This window comes from Trichoplusia ni, chromosome 1 (assembly GCF_003590095.1).
Source record: "Trichoplusia ni isolate ovarian cell line Hi5 chromosome 1, tn1, whole genome shotgun sequence".
Classification (NCBI taxonomy): Eukaryota; Metazoa; Arthropoda; class Insecta; order Lepidoptera; family Noctuidae; genus Trichoplusia; species Trichoplusia ni.
In genome coordinates this window covers 13,460,632-13,482,246 of record NC_039478.1, presented here as the reverse complement: position 1 = coordinate 13,482,246, position 21,615 = coordinate 13,460,632, and the positions used below count along the sequence as shown (strand labels likewise).

The 21,615-nt window shown below is 35.9% G+C and overlaps 2 protein-coding genes across 6 annotated transcripts; one reads left to right on the top strand and one right to left on the bottom strand.

Annotated features, from left to right (window-relative positions):
- Positions 1-1,155: 1,155 nt before the first annotated feature.
- On the bottom strand, positions 1,156-16,597 carry LOC113495827 (nucleoprotein TPR). 5 transcript variants are annotated; one of them, XM_026874810.1, is made up of 15 exons: positions 16,348-16,596; positions 8,399-13,291; positions 7,950-8,143; positions 7,702-7,791; positions 7,372-7,504; positions 6,937-7,292; positions 6,558-6,686; positions 6,369-6,473; positions 6,067-6,187; positions 5,805-5,904; positions 5,711-5,730; positions 5,561-5,602; positions 3,821-3,924; positions 2,626-2,752; positions 1,156-2,358 (listed from the first exon to the last, which is right to left on the bottom strand). In XM_026874810.1, the coding sequence occupies exons 1-15, from the start codon at positions 16,523-16,525 to the stop codon at positions 2,276-2,278; spliced, it is 6,675 nt and encodes a 2,224-aa protein (XP_026730611.1). In that variant the 5' UTR covers positions 16,526-16,596; the 3' UTR covers positions 1,156-2,275. The 5 variants fall into 5 exon arrangements, with proteins under 5 accessions (XP_026730611.1, XP_026730622.1, XP_026730630.1 ...); XM_026874821.1 differs by having other exon boundaries at positions 5,561-5,599; XM_026874829.1 differs by having other exon boundaries at positions 6,943-7,292.
- A 464-nt stretch (positions 16,598-17,061) lies between these two features.
- On the top strand, positions 17,062-21,510 carry LOC113495850 (cAMP-dependent protein kinase type I regulatory subunit). The gene is made up of 7 exons (XM_026874848.1): positions 17,062-17,554; positions 18,273-18,434; positions 18,775-18,975; positions 19,060-19,279; positions 19,478-19,600; positions 20,073-20,247; positions 20,793-21,510. The coding sequence occupies exons 1-7, from the start codon at positions 17,402-17,404 to the stop codon at positions 20,875-20,877; spliced, it is 1,119 nt and encodes a 372-aa protein (XP_026730649.1). The 5' UTR covers positions 17,062-17,401; the 3' UTR covers positions 20,878-21,510.
- Positions 21,511-21,615: the final 105 nt, after the last annotated feature.

The window sequence follows — 21,615 nt, the reverse complement described above, 5'->3', positions numbered from 1 at the left end:
AATGTAGATATTCAGAATGCCCTTGACGCAACAACTTAATATTATGCTGTTGTTCCACATCGTGAAACAAATGACAAGGTGTTATCTACATCGTAATTATGTGGCTGTTTTTGTGTTTTGATAGACAGACGATTACTAATATTACTTGCATATTGCATGGGTACATTTTACTTTATATTCAAACCGAATTTTATGTTTCCAAATTTTATTAAAAACATGATCATGATTAAAATCATTACTATTTTAATATTACACGTTGAGGCTACGTCAAGAATATTATTAGTTTTTTGTGTATTGAAAATTTGCGTGCGTCGCAATTTTTGCCTTGGATTTCTACCTCAAATAGAAAATTAATAATTTCCTTCCTGTTGGCCATTATAAAGTAGGAATTAAAATAATAGCTTATTTGATTCAGTACGTAAATAGTTATGGAGTCGTTGTATTATGTAGATATTATCTAAACAAATCCGACGTCGACAGAATTTATTAATTTAGCAATACAAATACAAAGCTCTAATCTTGTGTTTCTATTTTCAAGATTTGTTTGTTGAACTTTAAGGCTTTATTTAAGTTCCTGTTGTCCGAAGTAGCTTATTTTTCATTTTATGCCAAAATTAGTTTCTTGTAGATCTGCGGCCCAGTTCTCTTTATTATTTTGCTTCGGTTTTTGTGATTAGGAGTGAAAGTGACCTCTGAAGGGCAAAGGATGTTATAAGTTTGACCCAATCTATTTTTTATCTTTGAAAATGGGCTGTTAGCTTTCAGCTCCTACGTTGACGTTGATGGCTGTTACGTTAAAATCGGTATACTTTTCAGGATAAGGAAGGCAAAAGTGGCGATCAAGAATGGAGTCGAAATACCCAAAAAAAAGGGAGTCTTCGACATATTTTCCTCACTTCGATTAGTTAAATATCATGCATTACAACAAAATAGCATCATAGTAAGCTTAGTAAATAAAAAAGAATAATATGGTAGGGTATACTAGGTGCAGAGTGTGCAGACCGAAGACTAACACTGCATATTACTGATGTTTTGCTAAAATAAGACCGCAACAGGGCAAGAATAAAGGCGTTAAATGCTTGTACAATAATAGACATTAGGGCACCAATACAGTATTAAAAAGGTTTATGTTTGTGAAATAACAACAATATTTAATAATTTTACTTATGTTTATTTATCAGTTCAATAAGTTTATAAACAGAAATAATAAATGTATATCAGCATTTGAAGCTTAAGTCAAGTAGCAGGATTATAGAGAATTTGAATAAAATTATTTTAATGTAAGTATACGAAACTGAGAAAATAGTTTATTCACTTATTATAAGTAGGTATGTTAACTGTAACAATGACGGTGCTAAATTTGTGTTCCAAAATGCTAATATTAATTAACATCTGTTCCAATAAATGATACTGATGAATTTGTCACCATATCTACTTAACACTGAATTTTTTACTATGATTATTTTTTTATTGAATATGTGTTTATTTTGACTTACATAATTATTTATATAATATAAAGGTTGAAAAAAACTATTTATTATAAAGTGTAGTCTAGGTTTTTCCTTTTAGCTATAGCCATTTTTAAATGTTTCTTAATATAATAGAAATACAACCAGTATGGAAGTGTTTTTCACTACATCTTATTACGAATAGCTATTTCAGCATAGACATTTTCCATGTGGAGACCTTTTCCGTTTATTTTAATGGAAATAGATTTTTTTAAGATATAGATTGACTTAAAGTTAACAGAAATATGAGACATTAAAAAAAACCTAATAGTTGCATAGCATTCTCTATACATCAATGATCTCAAATTCGTACACTATAAAAGTGAAACTGAAACCCTTTTATGCAAAAAAAAAATTTATTGCGTGGATTAAAAAGATACAATGTAGTTGTTTATTTCAGTAGAGCCAGGCAACGATGATTAAATAAATTTGGCAAAAAAGGGAACACTTAAGGTGACTTCTGTATGCAAGCAAACAACTGTTTAGGGCCAAGAGAAAATGTATATGCACATATTAAGTTTTTATAATATCGCAAATATAATACAACCTAAATAAAACGGATCTAATTAAAAGTCATTTAATAAATTTTTTTTTTGATGTATTTGGAAACGAACTAAGTGTTGCCCACCATTAAACTGTAAAAAATACAGCCCTCATGTCAGAAGACCCTTGCTGAAATAACTACATTACCATATGCTTATTTTACATGAAAGACAATTAAGACTTAAAATACAATTGAATGTTGGATTTACTTAAAACTAGACACCTTAGAACCTCATATAATTATGGGATCTCCTGGAAGGTCGTCCCCGAGATCGCATGCCACGACCACGTGTTCCACTTTCGCTATCTGAAAAATATATTCATATTTAAACAGCTGATAGTTTAATTTTGGATCGTCATCGTCTTTCAGCAATTTTTGTTTATAATTATTATAAAAAGACAAATTTGAACAAGATTATAAAAATTTGATATTCAAGTTTTGAAACGTAAAACAAGTCCTTCGATCTTTGTATTTTTATGCGTATTAAAAGTACAGTGATTAAAACTTCCTTTACTTGTTTTTAATTTAAACTATCATATTTCTATGCTTGCTCCTCCTGACAGGAATAGTTACCTGCCGCGCGCATCCATCGTTGGTTTTGCGAGTGTGGCGAATGTGACGAGTGCGCATGCGTTTGGGCTCGTCGCGCTACGCCAGTCGGTGCACTCGCTTCAGCTTCACGGCCCTCTTCCGCTACCTGCTGTTTAATTTTTTCTCAATAAGTGTACCAAGTTGTAAGGCAACAAAAAATACTAGTTTCTTTAGAATTACTAAACGGAACTACAGAAGTAGTGCAAGGGTTTCACATCATTACGGAAGTGTTGCAGTGGTTAATTCCCTGTATAGAACAATATAATTAGGAGATTGCTTGTTTTTCATTGCTTACTAATTAATTTATTGAATTATCTGACACAGGCAGTTTATAAAATACAGTAAATTAATCTCAATATGCTCTATGAGAACTAACTGTTAAAGTGTATCATGATTTATTTGATTTCCTAACTATACATCAAGTAAATTCAATCAATGCTCCCCTTATAGTGATATTAATGTTTATAATGTTTTATTTACAAATTACTATACAAGTTACAATTATTTCGTTATAAATTATTTAGCACAAGCTACAAGAATGAGTGAAGAACAGAATTCTAACAGTTGTAGAGCTCAGTCATGTTTACATTTACATATTAATGAAGTAAACCGGTTTTATATCTGTAATATGTGGTACTGTTTCTAAATAATGTATTTTAGTAACAAAACAATTGTTTATCATGTGTGTAGCACCAGCCCTCACATCATTAGTACCTGATATACACATACATCTAGAACAGTTACATACAATTAGCGCCATTATATGAACTAGTTTGGACTAGGAAAATATTGGTCCTGAAATTTAGTTTGCTAATGATGATTAATTTGTACGAATCTTTTGTGAGATATACAGAGAGCAGGACAACTTAGTAAATAGTATTATTTCTACAAGAAAAAGAAACAACCAAAGAATTCAGATATAAGTAAATACCCATGGGTAATTTTTGTAATCCACCTGTTTCCTTGAACAAACACTTCAAGTTACAGGGCAATTTTTATTTTTAGTTTCAAGGGGGTTTTCGACTAATATTTAAATGTTTTAAACTTATTTGGAAGCAATTTTCTTAACAAAATAGGAATATTCTTCAAATCTTAAATAAAGAAGTATTTTTGTGAAAGAAGTGATTTTAACCAAAATGTGGTTTGTGACGTTAACAGAACTAGTACAAATACTTACTTGGTGAGGCGATGATGGTTCACTACCCTGTGAACTGACGGCAGTCGCTTCTTCTTCCACACGTGACTCCTCCCATTCACGTGTTTCTCCTCCTTCACTCGCACCTATTATATAAGAACACATTATTTACAATAAAGCAACCTGTTAGATATGGATACGTATATATAATATACACTAGCTGTTGCCCGGGACTTCGTCCCCGTGAGTAGAAGATATAAGTTATGATTTTGGTATACCTGCCCGGATTCTTTTTCACATTTTCCATTGTATCTTAGGTCCTATTAGTCGCAGCGTGATGGTTTATAGCCTAAAGCCTTCCTCGATTAATGCTCTATTCAACACAAAAAGAATTTTTCAATTTGGACCAGAAGTTCCTGAGATTAGCGCGTTCAAACAAACAAACAAACTCTTCAGCTTTATATATTAGTATATATAAAGCTGATTGGAATTTGTTATTTTAAGTATTTTATATGTAAGTTTAATTGGAATTTGTTTAGATAAACTCTGTATCTTGTATGTTAAATTGTAAGGGAAAATTTAATAATTACAAATTTTTCATCAGACTTGATCGAAGAATTAACACATATTTGAGTTAAACCATTGTATAAAATAAATACATTTATTTTAGCTAAATGTTATACTGTGAAACTGTGATCTACTACCGAATACTATCACACTAACAATTCTTACCTTATCAAATATTTACGGTAGTAATGACATGAAATGCATGACGTATTACGTATAGAAATATAAAAAATATTGTGTCGAACTTGATTCTTGTAAAAACAAAAGGTTTTTTAACAATCTAAGGTCAGAAATTGTATGAATTACTGATTACACTTTTGCGTGTATCTTCTGGCCTATAAGGTAAATTCTCTGGAATATGCGCTTTACATTCTAGAAATAAACAAAAATATACACGGAGTTCAACTCAAAAGCCTAAATTTTTAAAATGTAATCCTTACTAATATTATAAACTAGCTTTTCGCCCGCGACTTCGCCCGCGTCGATGTCGGTTATATCGCGTTTCCAAGAGAACTCTTCAAAAGTCCGGGACAAAAACTATCCTATGTTCTTTCTCAAGGTCAACTCTATCTCTGTACCAAATTTTATTAAAATCAGATCAGTGGTTTAGACATGAAAGCGTAACAGACAGACAGACTGAGTTACTTTCGCATTTATAATATTAGTAGGGAAGTAGGGATGTGAAAGTGTGGATGTTTGGATGTTTGTTACTCAATCACGCTTGGATGAATTTTGGATGAAATTTGCAATGGATGCAATTAAAAGATATAGGATCACTAGGGGATGTATTCCCATGCAAACGGGGACCACCGTAAGACCTCCGTCTGCGTAAACTGAAGTCCACGCAGACGGAGTCGTGGGCAGCAACTAGTATTAAATTGAATAATTTATGCAGTTTTGTAGATTATGTTTTGCTTTGATTGAACTTTTCCTACACTAAATGTAGAAATTGGTTTATTTCAAAATTAATGTTTATACCTTTACTTTTCCTAATATTGATCACAATGTCGAATTTTTGATTGATTTTAATCGTTCTTTTTTTGTTTTCTTAGCTCAATCGTGAATTGATTGAATGAACTTTTTATCGAGCTTCTGATTCGATTGCTGACTTTAAATATGGCAGAATCAAATCACGATATTTATTATTGTTATAATTTAGAGTTGGATCAAAAGAAAAATCTGTTGATGTATTAGTTTATAGTTAGTGGTACTGACGCGAGTCGGAGAGCGGCGGCTGCGGGGCCTGCGGCGGCGCGGGCGGCAGCGCGGCGGCCAGGTCGGCGTGCGTGTCGTGGTGCGTGGCCAGCGCCGCGCTCGCCTCCGCGAACGTGAAGCGCGCGCCGCCCGCGCCGCCGCCCAGCGGGGACACCACCGCCTCGCCGAACCTAAACACATCAGCGGTACAGTTAGCCGGGCTGCTGACTCGACGAAGGGAACGAACCAAAAATGTCATACATACCCGTCGTTACGTCTCGGTACATAAAGTGTAGGTGTGGACGGGACTATGCTATCATCCCCGTCATCGACGCCGTTACCGCCCAAAGATAAAGTTCCGCTCGCTAGAGAAAGAAAATGAAAAACATAAGTTAAGCTGAAACTGGCATGGGATTTACCTGGACAAAACCACTGAAAATGTACTAAAATTTATTTCCCAATCATTGACGAGTGTACTTGCAACTTATGACAAAGTTAATATTCATAATGTGTCGGTAAGTGCTCACGCTCGGTGCCGCTGCTGATGGCCTCTATCTGCTGTATGGCGGGCGCGGGGTCGCTGTCGGGCTCGGCCGCGCCCGCGCCGCTGGCCGCGCGCTCCTCTGACGGGGACTGCGCCGGAGATTCCTGCCCACGCAACATGACTTAGTAATTACTTCAGTGATTGCACCCTCATTATGTTATTACCATATACCGTTCATAACATATTTCATATCAATGGTTTTTTTTTAAATTAAACAATTTTTTTAATAATCTTTTGTTCTTTACTCTTAAAATTCATGCCCATGATGAACATTAAAATATTAACCTGTCGGGCTGCAGTTTCGGCATCATCTCCTTCTACTTCCTCCTCTTCTTCGCCTCCCTCAACCTCTTGCTCCTCATCTATATCGTCTTCATCCTCCTCTCCTTCCTGTGGTTTTATAGTAAAAATGAATGATTTTTTTCCTTTCTGCTGCAAAATGTAGTTGTCACGTAATAAAATAATCAGTCGTACCCTATACATAGTGCCCGTGCATCGCTCGTCATCTTCTTCCGAGTCTACGACAATAACGCCCTCGTCATCTTGATCACAGCGGGACGATGTTGGTACTTGGTATTCCACTTCCACTGACCGTTCGAAACCCTATACCATACCATAACATATTATAAAAATGATTAAGATTTCAAATTAGGTAGATGCGGTATCCAAAGGACAGTCAGGTTTTAACCTGGCTTTAACATCTCTGTTAGGATAAGAACAGCTTTCTACTTAGTTGTTGTCGTACAATTATTATAGAGCTGTAATTTTCCCCGCGAAACTCACTAGCAGAAATGCAGAAAATCCCTTTTACTCCTAAAGAAACTTAGTAATGCCAAAACACAACATAGCGTACTTGTACCCTTGTTCTCTTGGCTGCCAGCGGGCGCTGCTGCAGACGGCGCTTGGGCGGGCGCGCGTCGGGCGGCGCGTGGGAGGTGCTGACGCCGGGCGGCGGGTGCGACGTGCTCACGCCCGCGGGCGGCTGCGACGTGCTCACGCCGGCTGGCGCCTGCGACGTGCTCACGCCCGCCGGAGGGTGCGACGTGCTCACTCCGGCCGGCGTCTGCGACGTGCTCACGCCGGCGGGCGCGTGCGACGTGCTCACGCCCGCCACTAACTGCGACGTGCTCACACCCGGAGGTGCGTGAGACGTGCTCACGCTTCCCGACGCTTGTGAAGCGCCGGAGGTTGAGGTTCCTGCTGGTGTACCTTCGCAATTTTATTATTAGTTTTAAACATTTTAGAACATTTGAGGATAACGATACGGTACCATGTTTTTAAGACATACCTGTAATGGGTGCAGACGCGGCTGCAGTTGGAACACTGGGCGCAGCTGCTGAGCTTGCTGCGGCTACACCTGTGACGCTGCCGGACGCTACTACACTGGGTTGTTCAATGCGAGGCATCACCATTGCAACTGCCTATAAACAATATGACGATAAATTTCGAGTTAATAATGTTTAACACTGTATTTCGTTGATTTTCTAGAAATAATAAATTATATCTTAATGTATTATAATAATAAATTGTATCTTAAATTTTCGTTATATCCAACATAGCAAAAATATGTAAACAAGTTTGATGTTTGCGTCTATTTTCAAATAATAACTATTCCAACCTGTTGAGGTGGTTGTGAATGTGAAGATGGTTGTGCGCTACTGTCGCTAGTACCGGAACTGCCCATGCCAGCTTCACTAGTGTCCATATCCTGGAATTATAAAAGCAAAATCTTCTAAATTATTCCTTTCACACAGGATACTAATATAATTCAGACGAACCTTAGGCGTCTACTGGCTAAAGAGCGCTTCTCATGACTATAATATAATTGTTAAGTCGTCATTATTGTTAGACATGGTGGATGTGCACCTGCGTGGACTCGGGCGGCGCGGTGGAGGCGGCGAGCGCGGCGCGCGGCAGCGGGCGCGAGGACGAGGCCGGCATGTACTCCGTGGTGTGCGCGTCGTGCGGCGCCGTGGGGCCCACCTGCGCCATCGGCCGGATGGACGCCAGCGGCGTCTCGCCGCCGCGCCGGCTCGCCGTCACGCTCTGCTGGGCTACACCTACGTTGTTCGAACAAAATACATCAATATCCGGGACCAGGGACGCGCTGCACAGGCAAGTGCCATGAGATTACCAGAGGTTATTCTAGGCAAAGTGTATATAAGATACAGTTAAAATAACTCAAATATTGTACACGACACAATAATCTTTTTAATCTTGCCATATTTTAAGTACATAAATGATATTTTTTTACCAAAACTATTACAATGAATTTATTACCAATAAGCACCTATATATATAGCATAATAACTTACCAGCCATAGGTTTAATATTAGCGGTTGGTGGATCGGAAGTAGTTTTTTCAGTTGTGGTTTGTTGCTTGGCTGAAGAAGCTTGACTTGCCAGTTGACGCTGAAGCATGGTAACCTTTTGATGAAGCGCCTCTACCTCTCTAGTTTTTTCGGCTTGTGCTTCAGTGCGTTCTTTCTCCAACCGTGAGAGACGACCTTCATACTGTGATTTTATAAGAGCAAGCCTTACGTCCTGTTCGTCACGCGTACTTTGCTCGATTGCGCCTATTTTACTACGAGACTCATCCAATTCACGACTTAACGAGTTTTTGAGTTCAGTTAATTGAACAATTTTACTTTTGGCCTGTTTTAAGACCTGTTTAGACTTTTCCTCTTTTTCCATGTTTGCACTCCTAAGTGCTTCTAGCTCTTGTTTTAACTTCTCAGTATTTGCTTTTTCTGTTTCTAATTTTGCTTGCAGTTCTGCAATCTGTTCCTCGAATTTTTTATTACTTTCTGTTGCAGCGGCATCAGCAGCAGCAGCTTCGCCTTCTGATTTCTTTTTCTCTTCCTCTGTTAGTTTCATCAACTCTTCATATTGAGCTTTATATTTTTTTGCTATTTTTCGTATCTGATTTTCTTTATTACGTATATCAACTAAAGATGCTTCTTTATTCGAAAGATCTTCAGTTAACTTGGCATTAGTAGAAGCAATTGAAGAATGTTCAGCCTTAAGTTTAGTTACCTCCTCAGTAACACGCGCCATATCATCTTTAAGAGTCTGCAACTCTTCATTGAGCTTCTTGTTTTCTTCTGCCAAATTATTCTGCTGTCGGGATAGCAGAGAATATTGTTCTTCTATCTTTGACTTTTCTACCTTTATGGAGCTAAGTTCTTCATTTAATTTTCTAACATTTTCTTTCTCAGTTGTTAACATCTTCGCGAGAGTTTCTCTTTCGTTTTGCAGTCGTTTCCAATCTTCAGGGCTTGTCTTGTTCGCACGTTCGACTAATGCATTTACTCTGGTCCGCCATCTAGCACAGTCAGCTGATAAAGAATTGTTTTCAGATACCAAGGTTTCATTTTTCGCTGCCAAATCGGAAATCTTTTCTTGCATTGTTGGTAATTGAGCTTCCAATTCTTTCACTGTAGCTGTAAGCTCTGTGACTTGAGTAGATAAGAGATCGCGTTCTTCTCTTAAGCCCCTATTGCTGTCCGTTATAGCATTTAGGGTTTCAACCTTTCGCAAAATGTCTGATTGTTTATTTACTGTTACCATACTGACTTCAGACTTTTCTCTTTCTGCCGCTAAAGCTAACTTGGCATCATCAAGTTGTTTTTCAGCTATTTCTAACTGTGATTTTAGTCGCATAGTTTCAGCTTGGAGTATATCAAATTTAGCCATAGCAATGTCTTTTTCCTTTCTTAAAAACTTCACAATTTGAAGTAATTGTTCAGATGATTTACCATCTTCTTCACTTACAGATATGTTCATAGTAGAATCATTTGCTGACTCATTCATACTCTCTGATCGTGATCTAGACGCAAGAGTAATAGACAACTGTGTGCCTAAAGCTTGTATTTGGTCATGTAATAGAGCATTTTGATCATTTAGATCTTTCAAACGCTCATTTAGTTGCTCATTTTCACTCATCAATATCTTTTGCCTGTCAAGCCATGATTTCTTTTCAGTTTCTAAAGCTTCTACAGCACTATTTTTCATTGCCGTGAGCTCATTAATTTGATTTTGTGCTCTTTGTAACTCTTCTTTTACTTGAGATAAAACTTGTATGTCACTGGAATGTAAAATCATTTCATGAGTATATTTGTTTTCAGCATTCTGAACAGCTTCCGACAGCTTAGCCATCTCGATACGCGCATTGTCTAATTCAGCACGATACGTGTTTGCGCTTGCTTCAGCATTATTTAACTGATCTTTAATATTATTTATTTCATTTTTCAAAGCAGTATTACTATTAGAATGTTCCCCATTTGCGTGCAGAGATAATTCAGCTTCAAGTTCAGAACATTTGTCTTCTAATATTTGATGTTGTTTTGCATATTCAGACAATTTAGCATCAGTTTCTTTTTTGTAAGATTCATATTCAGTGTGTAGAGATTTTAGTTCCTTTTCGGCACTTTCTGAAATGTCGCAATATTGTTTTATATGTTCTTTCGCTACATTAAGTTGTTCTTGAAGAGATTTTATTTCTTCTTGGTTCTCTGATAACTTGTTTTCCAACATCCTTATTTTTTTAACTGTATCACAAGAACCATCAGTATTAGGTGATAGGGCAACTTTAAGTTTCTTTGTTAGTTCTTCATTAGCCTTGCTTTTTTCTGCTAAGTCTTTCCTAATCTCATTCAACTCTTTCCTCAATGTATCTGCTGCCTCCTTCTCTTCCTGAAGTCTTTCTTTAGCAGTCTTTGTTTCAAGTTCTAAATGAGCAGCTAATCCTCTGAATCTATCTTGTTCTTCTTGCAATCTTCTTCTTAATGCGGAACATTCTCTGGTAGTTTCATCTAACCTGGTTTCAACCTTCACTCGATTTTCAGCCTCAACTCGCTCCAAACTAGCTTTAATCAATTCCAAATTTTTTAACAGCAGCGACTGGCCTTGTCTTTCTCTATTTAAAATTTCTTTTTCAGTTTGAAGACGCAATTCAGCATCCTTAACCAATTTAACTTCAAGTTTTAAGTTCTCTAATTGTATTTCTGCAGCAGCAAGTTTACTTTGAGCATTTAAAGCTTCGTCTCTTAAGTGTTGTAAGGAAACTTCATGTTTAGCAATAGTTGCATTATAAGCTTTGTTCTTTTCTTCTAAAGATGTTATTTGTTTTTTATAGGTTGTGATATTAGTTTGCAATATTTTAAGTCTTTCATTATTGTATTCTGAAGTTGAGGCACACTTGCTATTTGCAGCAGTCAGTTTTCCAATTTCTTGTCTCATGTTATCTATTTGTTCAAACAGCATTCTTTCATTTGTGACTTTTTCTTCTTTATATGTCTTATATTCTTCTTTAAGCAACTCTAACTGTTTTTCTGTTTCTTTATATTTGATTTCAAATTGGGATGTATCAAGTGTTGGAGGTTTCACTACATTTTCCTGTGTGGTATCTAATGAATAAATTCCACTTTTTTCCAATTCCATAGCCTCAGATGTAGACAATTCATGACGTTTGCCCTTCATGTGGTCATGGTAAAGCTTTTTAAACATGTCCCTTTGTCTTATAAGACCATTGACCATTTTGGTCTGGCGTTCTTGTGCTTCAGTTAATTCAACTACTCTATTTTTCAAAGAGTCTATTTTATTTTGCATTTCTCCACTCTCAAATTGTTCTTTATGTCTTTCAAATTCTTCTTGTTTCTCAGTCAATTCACGAATCATACGTAAAAGCTTCTGATTATTAGACTGCAATTCTTGAATATCACTGAATGTTACTAAGGTTTTAGAAATAATGCGTGATGAGCTTAAATCAGATGAATTTGTGGTATTGGAAGCAGTTTGTGAGGAATCGTGGTCACCATTTGGTAAAAGACCCCCGCGGCTATGTTCGATTTCCTTAAGTAGGAAACACACTTGTCTACCCAAGTCAGCTAATTCACCTTTAAGTTTAGCATTTTCACGACTATAGTGATTGGCAATCTTAGAAGATTCACCATAATCATCACGAAGTCTGTTACATTCAATAACTAAAGAATCTATTTGCTGAGATAAAGCAGTATTACTTTCTAAAGCTTCCTCAAATTCTGCCTTCTGTTTTTGTAACAGGGGTGCTTTTTCTTCCAACTCTTGAACTATTGAGTTTATTGTGGCGCTTAGTTTTCTATTTTCTTCCTTCTCCTGGGTTAGTTCATCAGTTACTTTTACTAACTGAGAGTAAATTTGAGTCAGAGACATACCTGATTTCAAAAGTTTGCTAGCTGTGGCTGCAGAAGGTGCTAAATCACTCAAAGCCATATCAAGGTTTTGAGCATTAGCTGCTTTAAGCAAATCATTGGCATGTTCCAATTCATTTTTCAAAGAATTTATTATTTCGTTTTTCTTATCCATGAGTTCTTCATGGTCTATTTCTGCTTGTTTATATTTAGTCTCTAGCACACCATACTTTTCTGTGGCTTCATTCAGTAATTTTTGTAATTCTGTAATACCTTCTGTCAGTTCTACGGTTTTAGCTTCAGCATCATCATGCATAGTTTTAAATATGTCAGCAAGTTTGCTTTTAGCATCTAGCTCTTTTTTATAATTTTCAGTCATCCGGTTTTCTATTTCTCTTTGTTCCATTAAGCGCTGTGTAAGATTTTCTGCACGAGTGTTTAAACTTTTCTGCACATCATTAAGCTGACTTATTGTTTCATTTGCTGCTCTCAATTCTTCAATTTTTTCAGCTAGCTTTGTCTCCAAATTGATTGATTGACTGGTATTATTTAATCTTATTGTTTGTAACTCTGAAGTGAGTCGGTTGACTTCTTCAGTTAGGCCTGCAATTTGGGCATTGAGTACTGTCCGTTCCTGCTCTATTCGTTTTTCACGAAATTGTAATGCTAGTTCTTTACTTTCTATTTCATCATTAACTGATAAAGCTTCACATTTCGCGGCAATCGCAGAACGCAATTGTTGAGACAGTTCAGCTTCACTAGCAGTAAGCCTTTCTATTTCAGCATTGCGCCTTTCCACTATTCTTGTCAGGTCGTTTCTTTCATCAACAGCAGCATCTCTAGAACTTTTGAGTGATATGATTTCATTTTCCAATCGGAATATTTTATCACGAGCTTTTTCCAATTCTGAGTTCAAAGATTCCACTTGTTGAGTTAATTCAGTAATTGTTTCATCAGATGTAGATAATTTTTTGGCGGCATCATCATATTTTGCGGACAATTCCAGTAATTGAGCTTCTAATGTCGAAACTTTATCACCTGAAATCATAAATGCCACTGGTTAGGAAACTACTTTTTATATGTAGGGAAATAAAATAGAGATGTTACGAGTTAATGATGTGGTACAAAGTTTTTAGATTATGATAACCCAAAGGTCCTAAACCAATGGAGGGAACCGATTCTAGAGAAACTTCACGTGACACGAACTTGTAAACACAAGATAACAAGAGGACTGGGACTTCCTACAAGGACGCCCAGCGATTTGCTTAAGAAACTGTCTAACTGAAGCAGACCGGTACCTCAGAGGCATTTCTGCGAGGGCATATCTGGCAATAACGATGTTTATTTGAATAAGAATACTTAAGTGTATGTTAACTGTACAGAGGTCTAAAACGAAATCCAAGCCAACACCTTTCTAGACTCTAAGGTCCTACAGAAGGCTACTCCAGTCCTAATCTCTATTAACTAGATTTGAGTTGAGATTTCATTTTAGAACACTCCTCAAGCATAGATTCGGTGATCATAGTTCAGCCGAGTGTAGATCTTATTCTAAATCATTACTCAGTTGTAGATTACTACTTAAGTAGAGATTAGATCTGTGATTACTCAAGTGTGGTCGACATCGCGCTTGAGCAGAGATTTCCCTGTCAGTTTTGAGTTTACCAAATAATTGTTTGAATAGAAATAACGGATATTTTTGAAGAGTTTGATTATTACGATAATTTATTACGTTCACGTTTCGTAACGTTATTTAACGATAATTTATTTAATTTTTTTAAACAAAACCTACAGTTAAAAAGCTTATATCGTCTTTAAATCTCAATATAATTATTAATTCGGTTTGAGACTAAATTCTTATTTTGCGTATGTTGATCCAGAATTTCGGGAAAAATAAATTTGTAAACGAAGACAGTCTGATTCATAGACAAAACATATTCTCTGCTTGAGACGCGTTAAAATAATGTTCTGAGATAAGAATGACCCTCAAGTGCAGATTCAATATTTAAACTATGATCAGGTGATTTAACATCAAACTGGACTTGAGTAGCCTTTTGTAATTCGGACCTAAATCAGCTAGCCTAGATGGATGTGCTTAGCCTTACATTATATCCCACACAAATTTTGAAGTAAAAGTGCTATTCATACCAGCGACTACCCAAGTCCTACAGATCAGTAAGCCTCACATCGTTTCTCCTTTTCGCACGGCTTTGCGATGGGAATACCAAATGCGTTTAGGCATAGGGCACTATGTCCCAATTGAGATGGATCTCTCGACCAAACAATAGACCTTATGTCTCTTATGATAGAACAACTTTACAAAAGCTCTGTTGAAACATGGCGTCGACTCAACAGCCCAACAAACCACGGGCTTAGGAACATGGCCATACAAGTTCCCATTGAGACTCAACACCCAACACAACCTCATAGTTTGTCCATGGACGACATCACTATTCTGGCTAGCGGACTCTATGAAAGGACCCTGCATTATCTTATAGGTTTTGCTATTTGAATCCTAGATACATGAACACATACTATCAATGAACAAATAGAATATATAAAGGCTGCAAACTCATTGACGCGGAGCAGTGAAGTCAAATTTGTGGGTCATACTAGACAAGCTTGTTTGAACAAGCATCCAAATAATTCAACACCTTCCAACAATGTAAAAGGCTCCCTGGGGCTTATTTCCAGGATCACCCTTTTTTATAATATACAGGTTACATCAGGCTAATCATAACATTAGGTGGCCAGGAACCAAACTACAAAGTTCAAAAGACGAACATGCTGTGCTGTCATTGCAGGTTGTATGCAGAAAAGCTTACTGAAGCGCTAGAGGTACTTCTTGGCCCTTGGACCACAGAGGTTTGGCTGTAGACAGCCACTACCAGATTGCAAAAAAGTCCACTCTTCACTTTAATTTTGTATTAATTGTCAATTTGTATGGGTAAAAAAAAAACTTAAATAACCATAAATAACAACTGTGAATGCAATTTTAGTATTAGTTGTATGCATTTTTTGCATTAGTTGAGAAAACTTCTAAAAAAAATTTTGTTGTCTAGCTATCACAGTTCATGTACTGCCTGCTGAAGGACAGATGAACAGACAGCAGAGCATAAGTAATATGGTTACATTAAAAAATGGAACCCGAAAAACTTCGGAAAACTTGAGCAATTCCAATATATATTATGATATTGATGTAATTAGTCAAAGTAGTTAGTATAATATACTGCTTTTAGTTGCATCATATTATTTGTTTTCAGGCATTGGTATAGTTTATTTTGTATTTTTATGGTACTATCTCAAGGCTCAAGTAAGTCTTGTAAAACTACAGTGTTACTACTACAGCATTACCATATATTTTTATGGAAGATGATACTTATTATTATATAGTTTGTTGAATGTTACAATGAAGAACAGGGTAGAAAAAAAACTTTTTCAAATTACCTTCTTTGATTCAAGACATTTCTCTACGTCAAAATACATTATGTTCCCTTATTGATGGTTAACATGGTAAGTTATACACAGACATTAAGCTTGTGGGAGGAGGGATAGGAAATCAAACTTAACAAACATAGTCGCAGAATTATGTTATTAAAATGGAAAAATATCCACAAACAAAAATGGGATAGGAGTCTGAAATAAGATTGAAATGCATTGCATTAAAATTGACGATTACAATATTACAACGGCAGGCAAGGCATACCAACAATGACAATTTGAATTTTATGTACAGTTTACCCCATAATACAACCTATTTCAAATCCAATTGTTAATTATGTCTATAGTATATTTAATGTGGTACGTACTATATGTTTTAGTATCAAATTGATTTATTATTTCTGAACTGAAACATAGAATTTCATATTCAACAAATTTCTAAGGTTATACGTCTACATTGATAAACAATGAGGATACATTGTCACTACTGAACAAAGTGGCATGTTAGGTAGAGTCCACGTTAAAAAGAAACCAATATATGAGCTCTTTCTCCCAGAGCAAAAATAATAAGTATATATTCACTTCAACCAAACTTTACATAAAAAGGAAGAAATGAAGCATTGAGTGAAAGCGTCAGAAAACACCGGTTTACCTACCTATCTGTGTCTTGTTTGTTTCGTGGAGAGCTTTAGCTGTGAGGTACTCTCCAAATTTTTCATCAATATACGCGTTGATTTTCTCTGCAACAGGATTGGACAAGTTTGCAATTTCCTCTTGTGATAAAACATCAGTCAAATGATTTTTTGCACCGGCTTCGGATTCTGCGGCCTCCATTTTCGACCGATATCCTCTGAGTCTGGCACTGGCACACAGAAGGGCCAACCGCACAGGAACGAATTTAGTTTAGTTTAGCCATAGTTTAGTATATTCTACTCTATGGTATGCACAGAATACTCATAACCTTACGATGATGACAGTGTACAAAAATGGAAACTTGAGCATATGCGATAGTACAAAACTCATCACACATTATGTACGCTACGCGCACGGAACTTACTATACTGCTACGCTACTCGAAGCCTCATAAGCAAAATACAAAGACTTGATTATTTTAACTTTTGAACATCAATGGCAACGCTTAGACGATTCAAAGACGTATTTACTTTTTTTTTGAAATTACTTTACTTTATGTTATCTTAAATCCTCAAAAGAAAAATACAACAGCCACAATATATTGTCTTCATCGTGATTAATTTTGAAACATTTAATCAGGGTTTTAAGTTGTCTTAGGACAGTATAGTATCCCCTTTATTGAATAACCTCGATGTGATTGACCACTGATTGACACTATTTCTCTGACAGCTTGACGTAATACATTTTAGGATCAGAAGTGATCACAATAAAATCCTGTTAAATTATGTACCTTCATTGCTCTTGCCTTATATAATTCCAACTGTTCTCGTTTTAAACTAAAATATAAAAAATCTGTTTGTAATTCAAATGTTTTATGTGCATATCGATATTACGTGCACGTGAATTTTCGTGAATATTTTTAATTATTAGATCATGATTGTTTAGGACTTCTTTTTTGAAGACATTCAATATTTATGTCTTCAAATCTGTTTGTTTAAAAATAATAACATTTATGTAACGACACACTATCTGCATGATAGTATTGTGACAAGAGCGATTAGACTGAGGTTGACTAAAATGGAAGAAGAACAATGTTTACACGAGTGTGAAAACTACATTCAAAGTCATAATATATCGTTACTATTCAAAGATTGTATAGTGCAGTTATGTGTAAACAAACCAGAAAATCCAGTGTCTTTTTTGAGACAGTATTTCCAAAAATTAGAAAGGGTAAGTTCTACTATATAAGAATTTAAAATGTAGTTGTGTTAGTGTACAGCTATATTTGCACATACAAATGTAATAATTACTAGTTTAATGGGAATTTATCCTATCGGAAAGTTAAATAGGCATATTTATTGTAATTTAAATGTTTATTTTGTACAGTTCAACTTACTGTTGTATTTTTTTTCCTCAAAATATAGCTCAAATCATATATATTTATTTGATAACATACACCTAGTTATAAGGACAAAAAGGACAAGCATAGCCTGATTGAGGAAATTAGCATTGTAGTATTTACTAAAGAGTAGAGGATAATACCACTAACCTTATTTTTAGTATTGATGTCATTTTAGTGGTCTCAGTCAATGTGAACAAATTACTTACTGAAGTTATTATTTTAAAAAGAAAATGGTCAGTATAAAATAATTTTTATACCTTCATGTTGGTAATTTGGAATCAGCTAAGATAAAAAAAAGTGTGGGATAAGAGTATCTCCCTATAATTATCAAGTAGGAATGTGTTAGAGTGCAACAAACTATGCAATAGAAAAATATTTATTGACTCTATAATATTAAGGAGTTTTATACTATACTTTTTTTGTAATAACATGTATATTATTTGACTGTGATTTATTTTGATGTTTGCAGATTCTTAAAACTCATACTGTATTCAAAGACTTTAATCCTTGACATTATCTACATTAGTCTAATTCTCTTTATTGCAGGAGCAAGTTAAAGCAGCTCAAGCTGCAGCTGCTGCATTAGAAGGGGAAGCTGATGGAGAGTTATCACCTCTGCCAGTGCCCGTGGGACAGCCACCAAGGAGACGCGGTGGCATCAGTGCTGAACCAGTGACTGAAGAAGATGCAACCAGCTACGTCAAAAAGGTAGTTACCATCCGTAAAACTGTTTCCGTGCTTCAGAATTCAGTATTGCTCTGTTGTACGCAAAAATTAGTAAAAATATCAAACATTCAACTTACTTTATAATGTAGCACTTTAACACGTCTAATATATATTATCCAGTATCCCACTATATACATACTTCATTGCTCCCTAATTGCTAAGGTGTTTAGCAGAAACAACACAACAAACTCTGAAGTTGTTTCATTAATGCCCTTTTTATAAATATATTTTTTATTACTTTGGCTCCAAAAAATAAGATTTTGGAGCAGTAACAGTCAGGTATAAAATTTTTATGGGCATAACTTGAATTTTATGTTGCCAGGTGGTGCCAAAAGATTACAAAACTACTGGTGCTCTTTCGCGTGCTATTGCTTCAAATGTTTTGTTTACCCACTTGGATGAATCAGAACGAGCCGATATGTTCGACGCCATGTTTCCAGTACAGTGTCTTCCTGACGAAACCGTCATCAGACAGGGGGATGAGGGAGATAATTTTTACATAATTGATTCAGGAGAAGTTGAAGTAAGTTTATATTTTTATTGTTTAAATATGTCAACTCTAGGCCAATTTTTAGAATTGGATCTAATTTAATTTTTTAATATCAAGGTCTTAGTGAATGGAGAACCTGTTACTACTATAGGAGAAGGAGGTAGCTTTGGTGAATTGGCTTTAATATATGGGACGCCGCGAGCAGCCACAGTTCGCGCCCGAACGCCACTGAAGCTCTGGGGTTTAGATAGAGACTCCTATCGCCGCATACTAATGGGATCCACTATAAGAAAACGTCGTATGTATGACGAATTCTTATCGCGTGTGTCAATATTAGGTAAGTGATAAGATGTTTAGACTGCACAATCTTACATTACTATTTGAGTCTGCATTTTTTATTTGTATGTGAGACGGGAGAAAGCTATATATTTATTATTTATTATAAAACTATAGTATTCCTTAAAAGCTAATTTAAAGAGTGTTAGTCAACAGAATAATAGTCAACACGTCATAATATAAGTATTTTTACTTTCAGAGAGTCTAGAAAAATGGGAACGCTTAACTGTAGCAGATGCCTTAGAACCTGTATCATTTACCGATGGTGAGATCATAGTCCGCCAAGGTGAACCTGGCAACGACTTTTACATCATAGTGGAAGGTAATTAACCATATCTGTCTGCTTTAACTTTAAATGAGAGCTAATAAGATTTATATTTAGTATTACTTAAAACTGTAATTATCGTCAAAAATGTTTTCCTTAAAACAAGTAGTATGGGTACTTTGCAATGACATTCGTTATAACGTTTTATTTACACGTAAAATAAGTGATAGACACATCGGTCATGCGTGTCTGAGTTAAAACACGTAACATGATTGAAATTAAATAACACATTTATAGTAAGGCCAACAAGACGAGATAAAGAATGTAAACAAATTTTCAGGAATTCATAACGTTTTTATTTCATCATCATCGGCCTAGCTTTTTCCCAACTCTGTTGGGGTCGGCTTCCGTTTTGGACGTTTTTATTTGAACTAAGTATTATAAAGTTCGAATTTTGACAAAAATGAAGGTATGAACTTGTTCGCAACATGGCGGACCAAATGTTGACAACTGCCGTACTGTTTTACAGGAACAGCGGTAGTCCTACAGCAAAGGAGTGGACAGGGAGAAGGTTCAGCTGTTGAAGTAGGGAGATTAGGTCCCTCAGACTATTTTGGAGAAATTGCACTTTTACTGGACAGGCCGAGAGCAGCAACTGTTCGCGCTGCAGGTTCTCTAAAATGTGTGAAATTGGACCGTGCAAGGTTAGCCAGTTTGTTCATTCTTCGTAAAACTCCTTGTAACAAGACTGTACCTTTTAAAGGCACAATAAACTATTATAAATAGAAAATCCTTTACAGCCCTGCACGCACCTACCTTGCCGCTACTGCAAAAACGGCATACGTGCTCACCGCAACCGCGTTTTATTTTTTAAATTGGGAGTGATATGAATATTCGAATGACGTTATTGAGACGCACGCTATTTCGAAAAATATTTAGTATGGTACGCCAGTTCGAAACTACATTAACTCGAAAACCGCTTTATCGAATGATGAATTTGCTAGTAATGAGAAAAAGCTTTATCGGGGTCGCAAGTTCGATCCCCAGACAAATTCAGATGGGAATATGCTATTCGCAACTATAGATTTCGATATGAAGACACTTTTTGACGTTTTCGCCTTAATGTGTTTTTGAACTGGAGTACCACTCTTATTTTTTTTCGAAATAGCTTGCGTCGCAATAACGTCATTCGAATCTTCATATCACTCCCTTTTAATTTATAATAATGATGATCTGTTGTCATTTTCAGGTTTGAGAGAGTGCTGGGATTGTGTGCTGACATCCTGAAACGCAATATCGCACAATACAACAGTTTTGTTTCACTGTCTGTCTAGCATTGTGTTCATCGTCGTGGCGAAATTAGCATAATAATATCAATAACTGTATAGGTTAAGTGACGCGATGAGTGATGCCGTCGGTGTTAAGTACTTATTTAAAATATTATTCTAGGACTAAATACACGTTACCGTCTTTTTAAGATATATTGTATTTAAATATTATAAATTCCTTGCCAGTAACGATCTTACAAAATTGTTTTCATTGACCTGCCTGTGTAATAGATTAATAGTAACTTATTAATGGAAAAGTGACGTCATGCTGCATTTCTCGAGTTTGAACATCCGACAGGGACTGACTTAACATTCGTCTGAAATTGATCAGTAAGTCAAAAGTGGCTGCTGACTTAATTGTGTACGTGAAAATTGTCAGCACTCAAAAATAAGTATTATTCCTCTAAACTACTATTTGACTTGACGTCGCGCTTCGGCGCCTGCTAAGTCGGCCAACAGGTTTTTAATTTATTGTTTCAACACCGGTATGAAAATGTTTTTTTTCGTGTTCTAATAAATTGTATTAATGAATTATAAGATATTTTCATAAAACACGTTATACCTAATAAATAGAGAGCGTGTGAGCAGAATAAAACTGTAAGGGCTTTCATAATTTCATTATACCATTTTACAACCGAATTTGTTTTTTAATCACACTTCTATATGTAATCTATTATGTATGACTGGCTAGTGAAATGTAAAAAGCCGTATTTTTTGAATGCAGTTACAACCATAATTATTGGA

Excerpts from the sequence above, each read along its gene's own strand:
- LOC113495850 (XM_026874848.1), top strand. The coding sequence starts at position 17,402 with ATGGAAGAAGAACAATGTTTACACGAGTGTGAAAACTACATTCAAAGT. Across the intron at positions 18,435-18,774 it reads CAACCAGCTACGTCAAAAAG|GTGGTGCCAAAAGATTACAA; the intron begins GTAGTTACCATC and ends TTATGTTGCCAG. Across the intron at positions 18,976-19,059 it reads TTGATTCAGGAGAAGTTGAA|GTCTTAGTGAATGGAGAACC; the intron begins GTAAGTTTATAT and ends TTTAATATCAAG.
- LOC113495827 (XM_026874801.1), bottom strand. The coding sequence starts at position 16,525 with ATGGAGGCCGCAGAATCCGAAGCCGGTGCAAAAAATCATTTGACTGAT. Across the intron at positions 8,144-8,398 it reads TAATATTAAACCTATGGCTG|GTGTAGCCCAGCAGAGCGTG; the intron begins GTAAGTTATTAT and ends CGAACAACGTAG. Across the intron at positions 7,505-7,701 it reads ATTCACAACCACCTCAACAG|GCAGTTGCAATGGTGATGCC; the intron begins GTTGGAATAGTT and ends TATTGTTTATAG.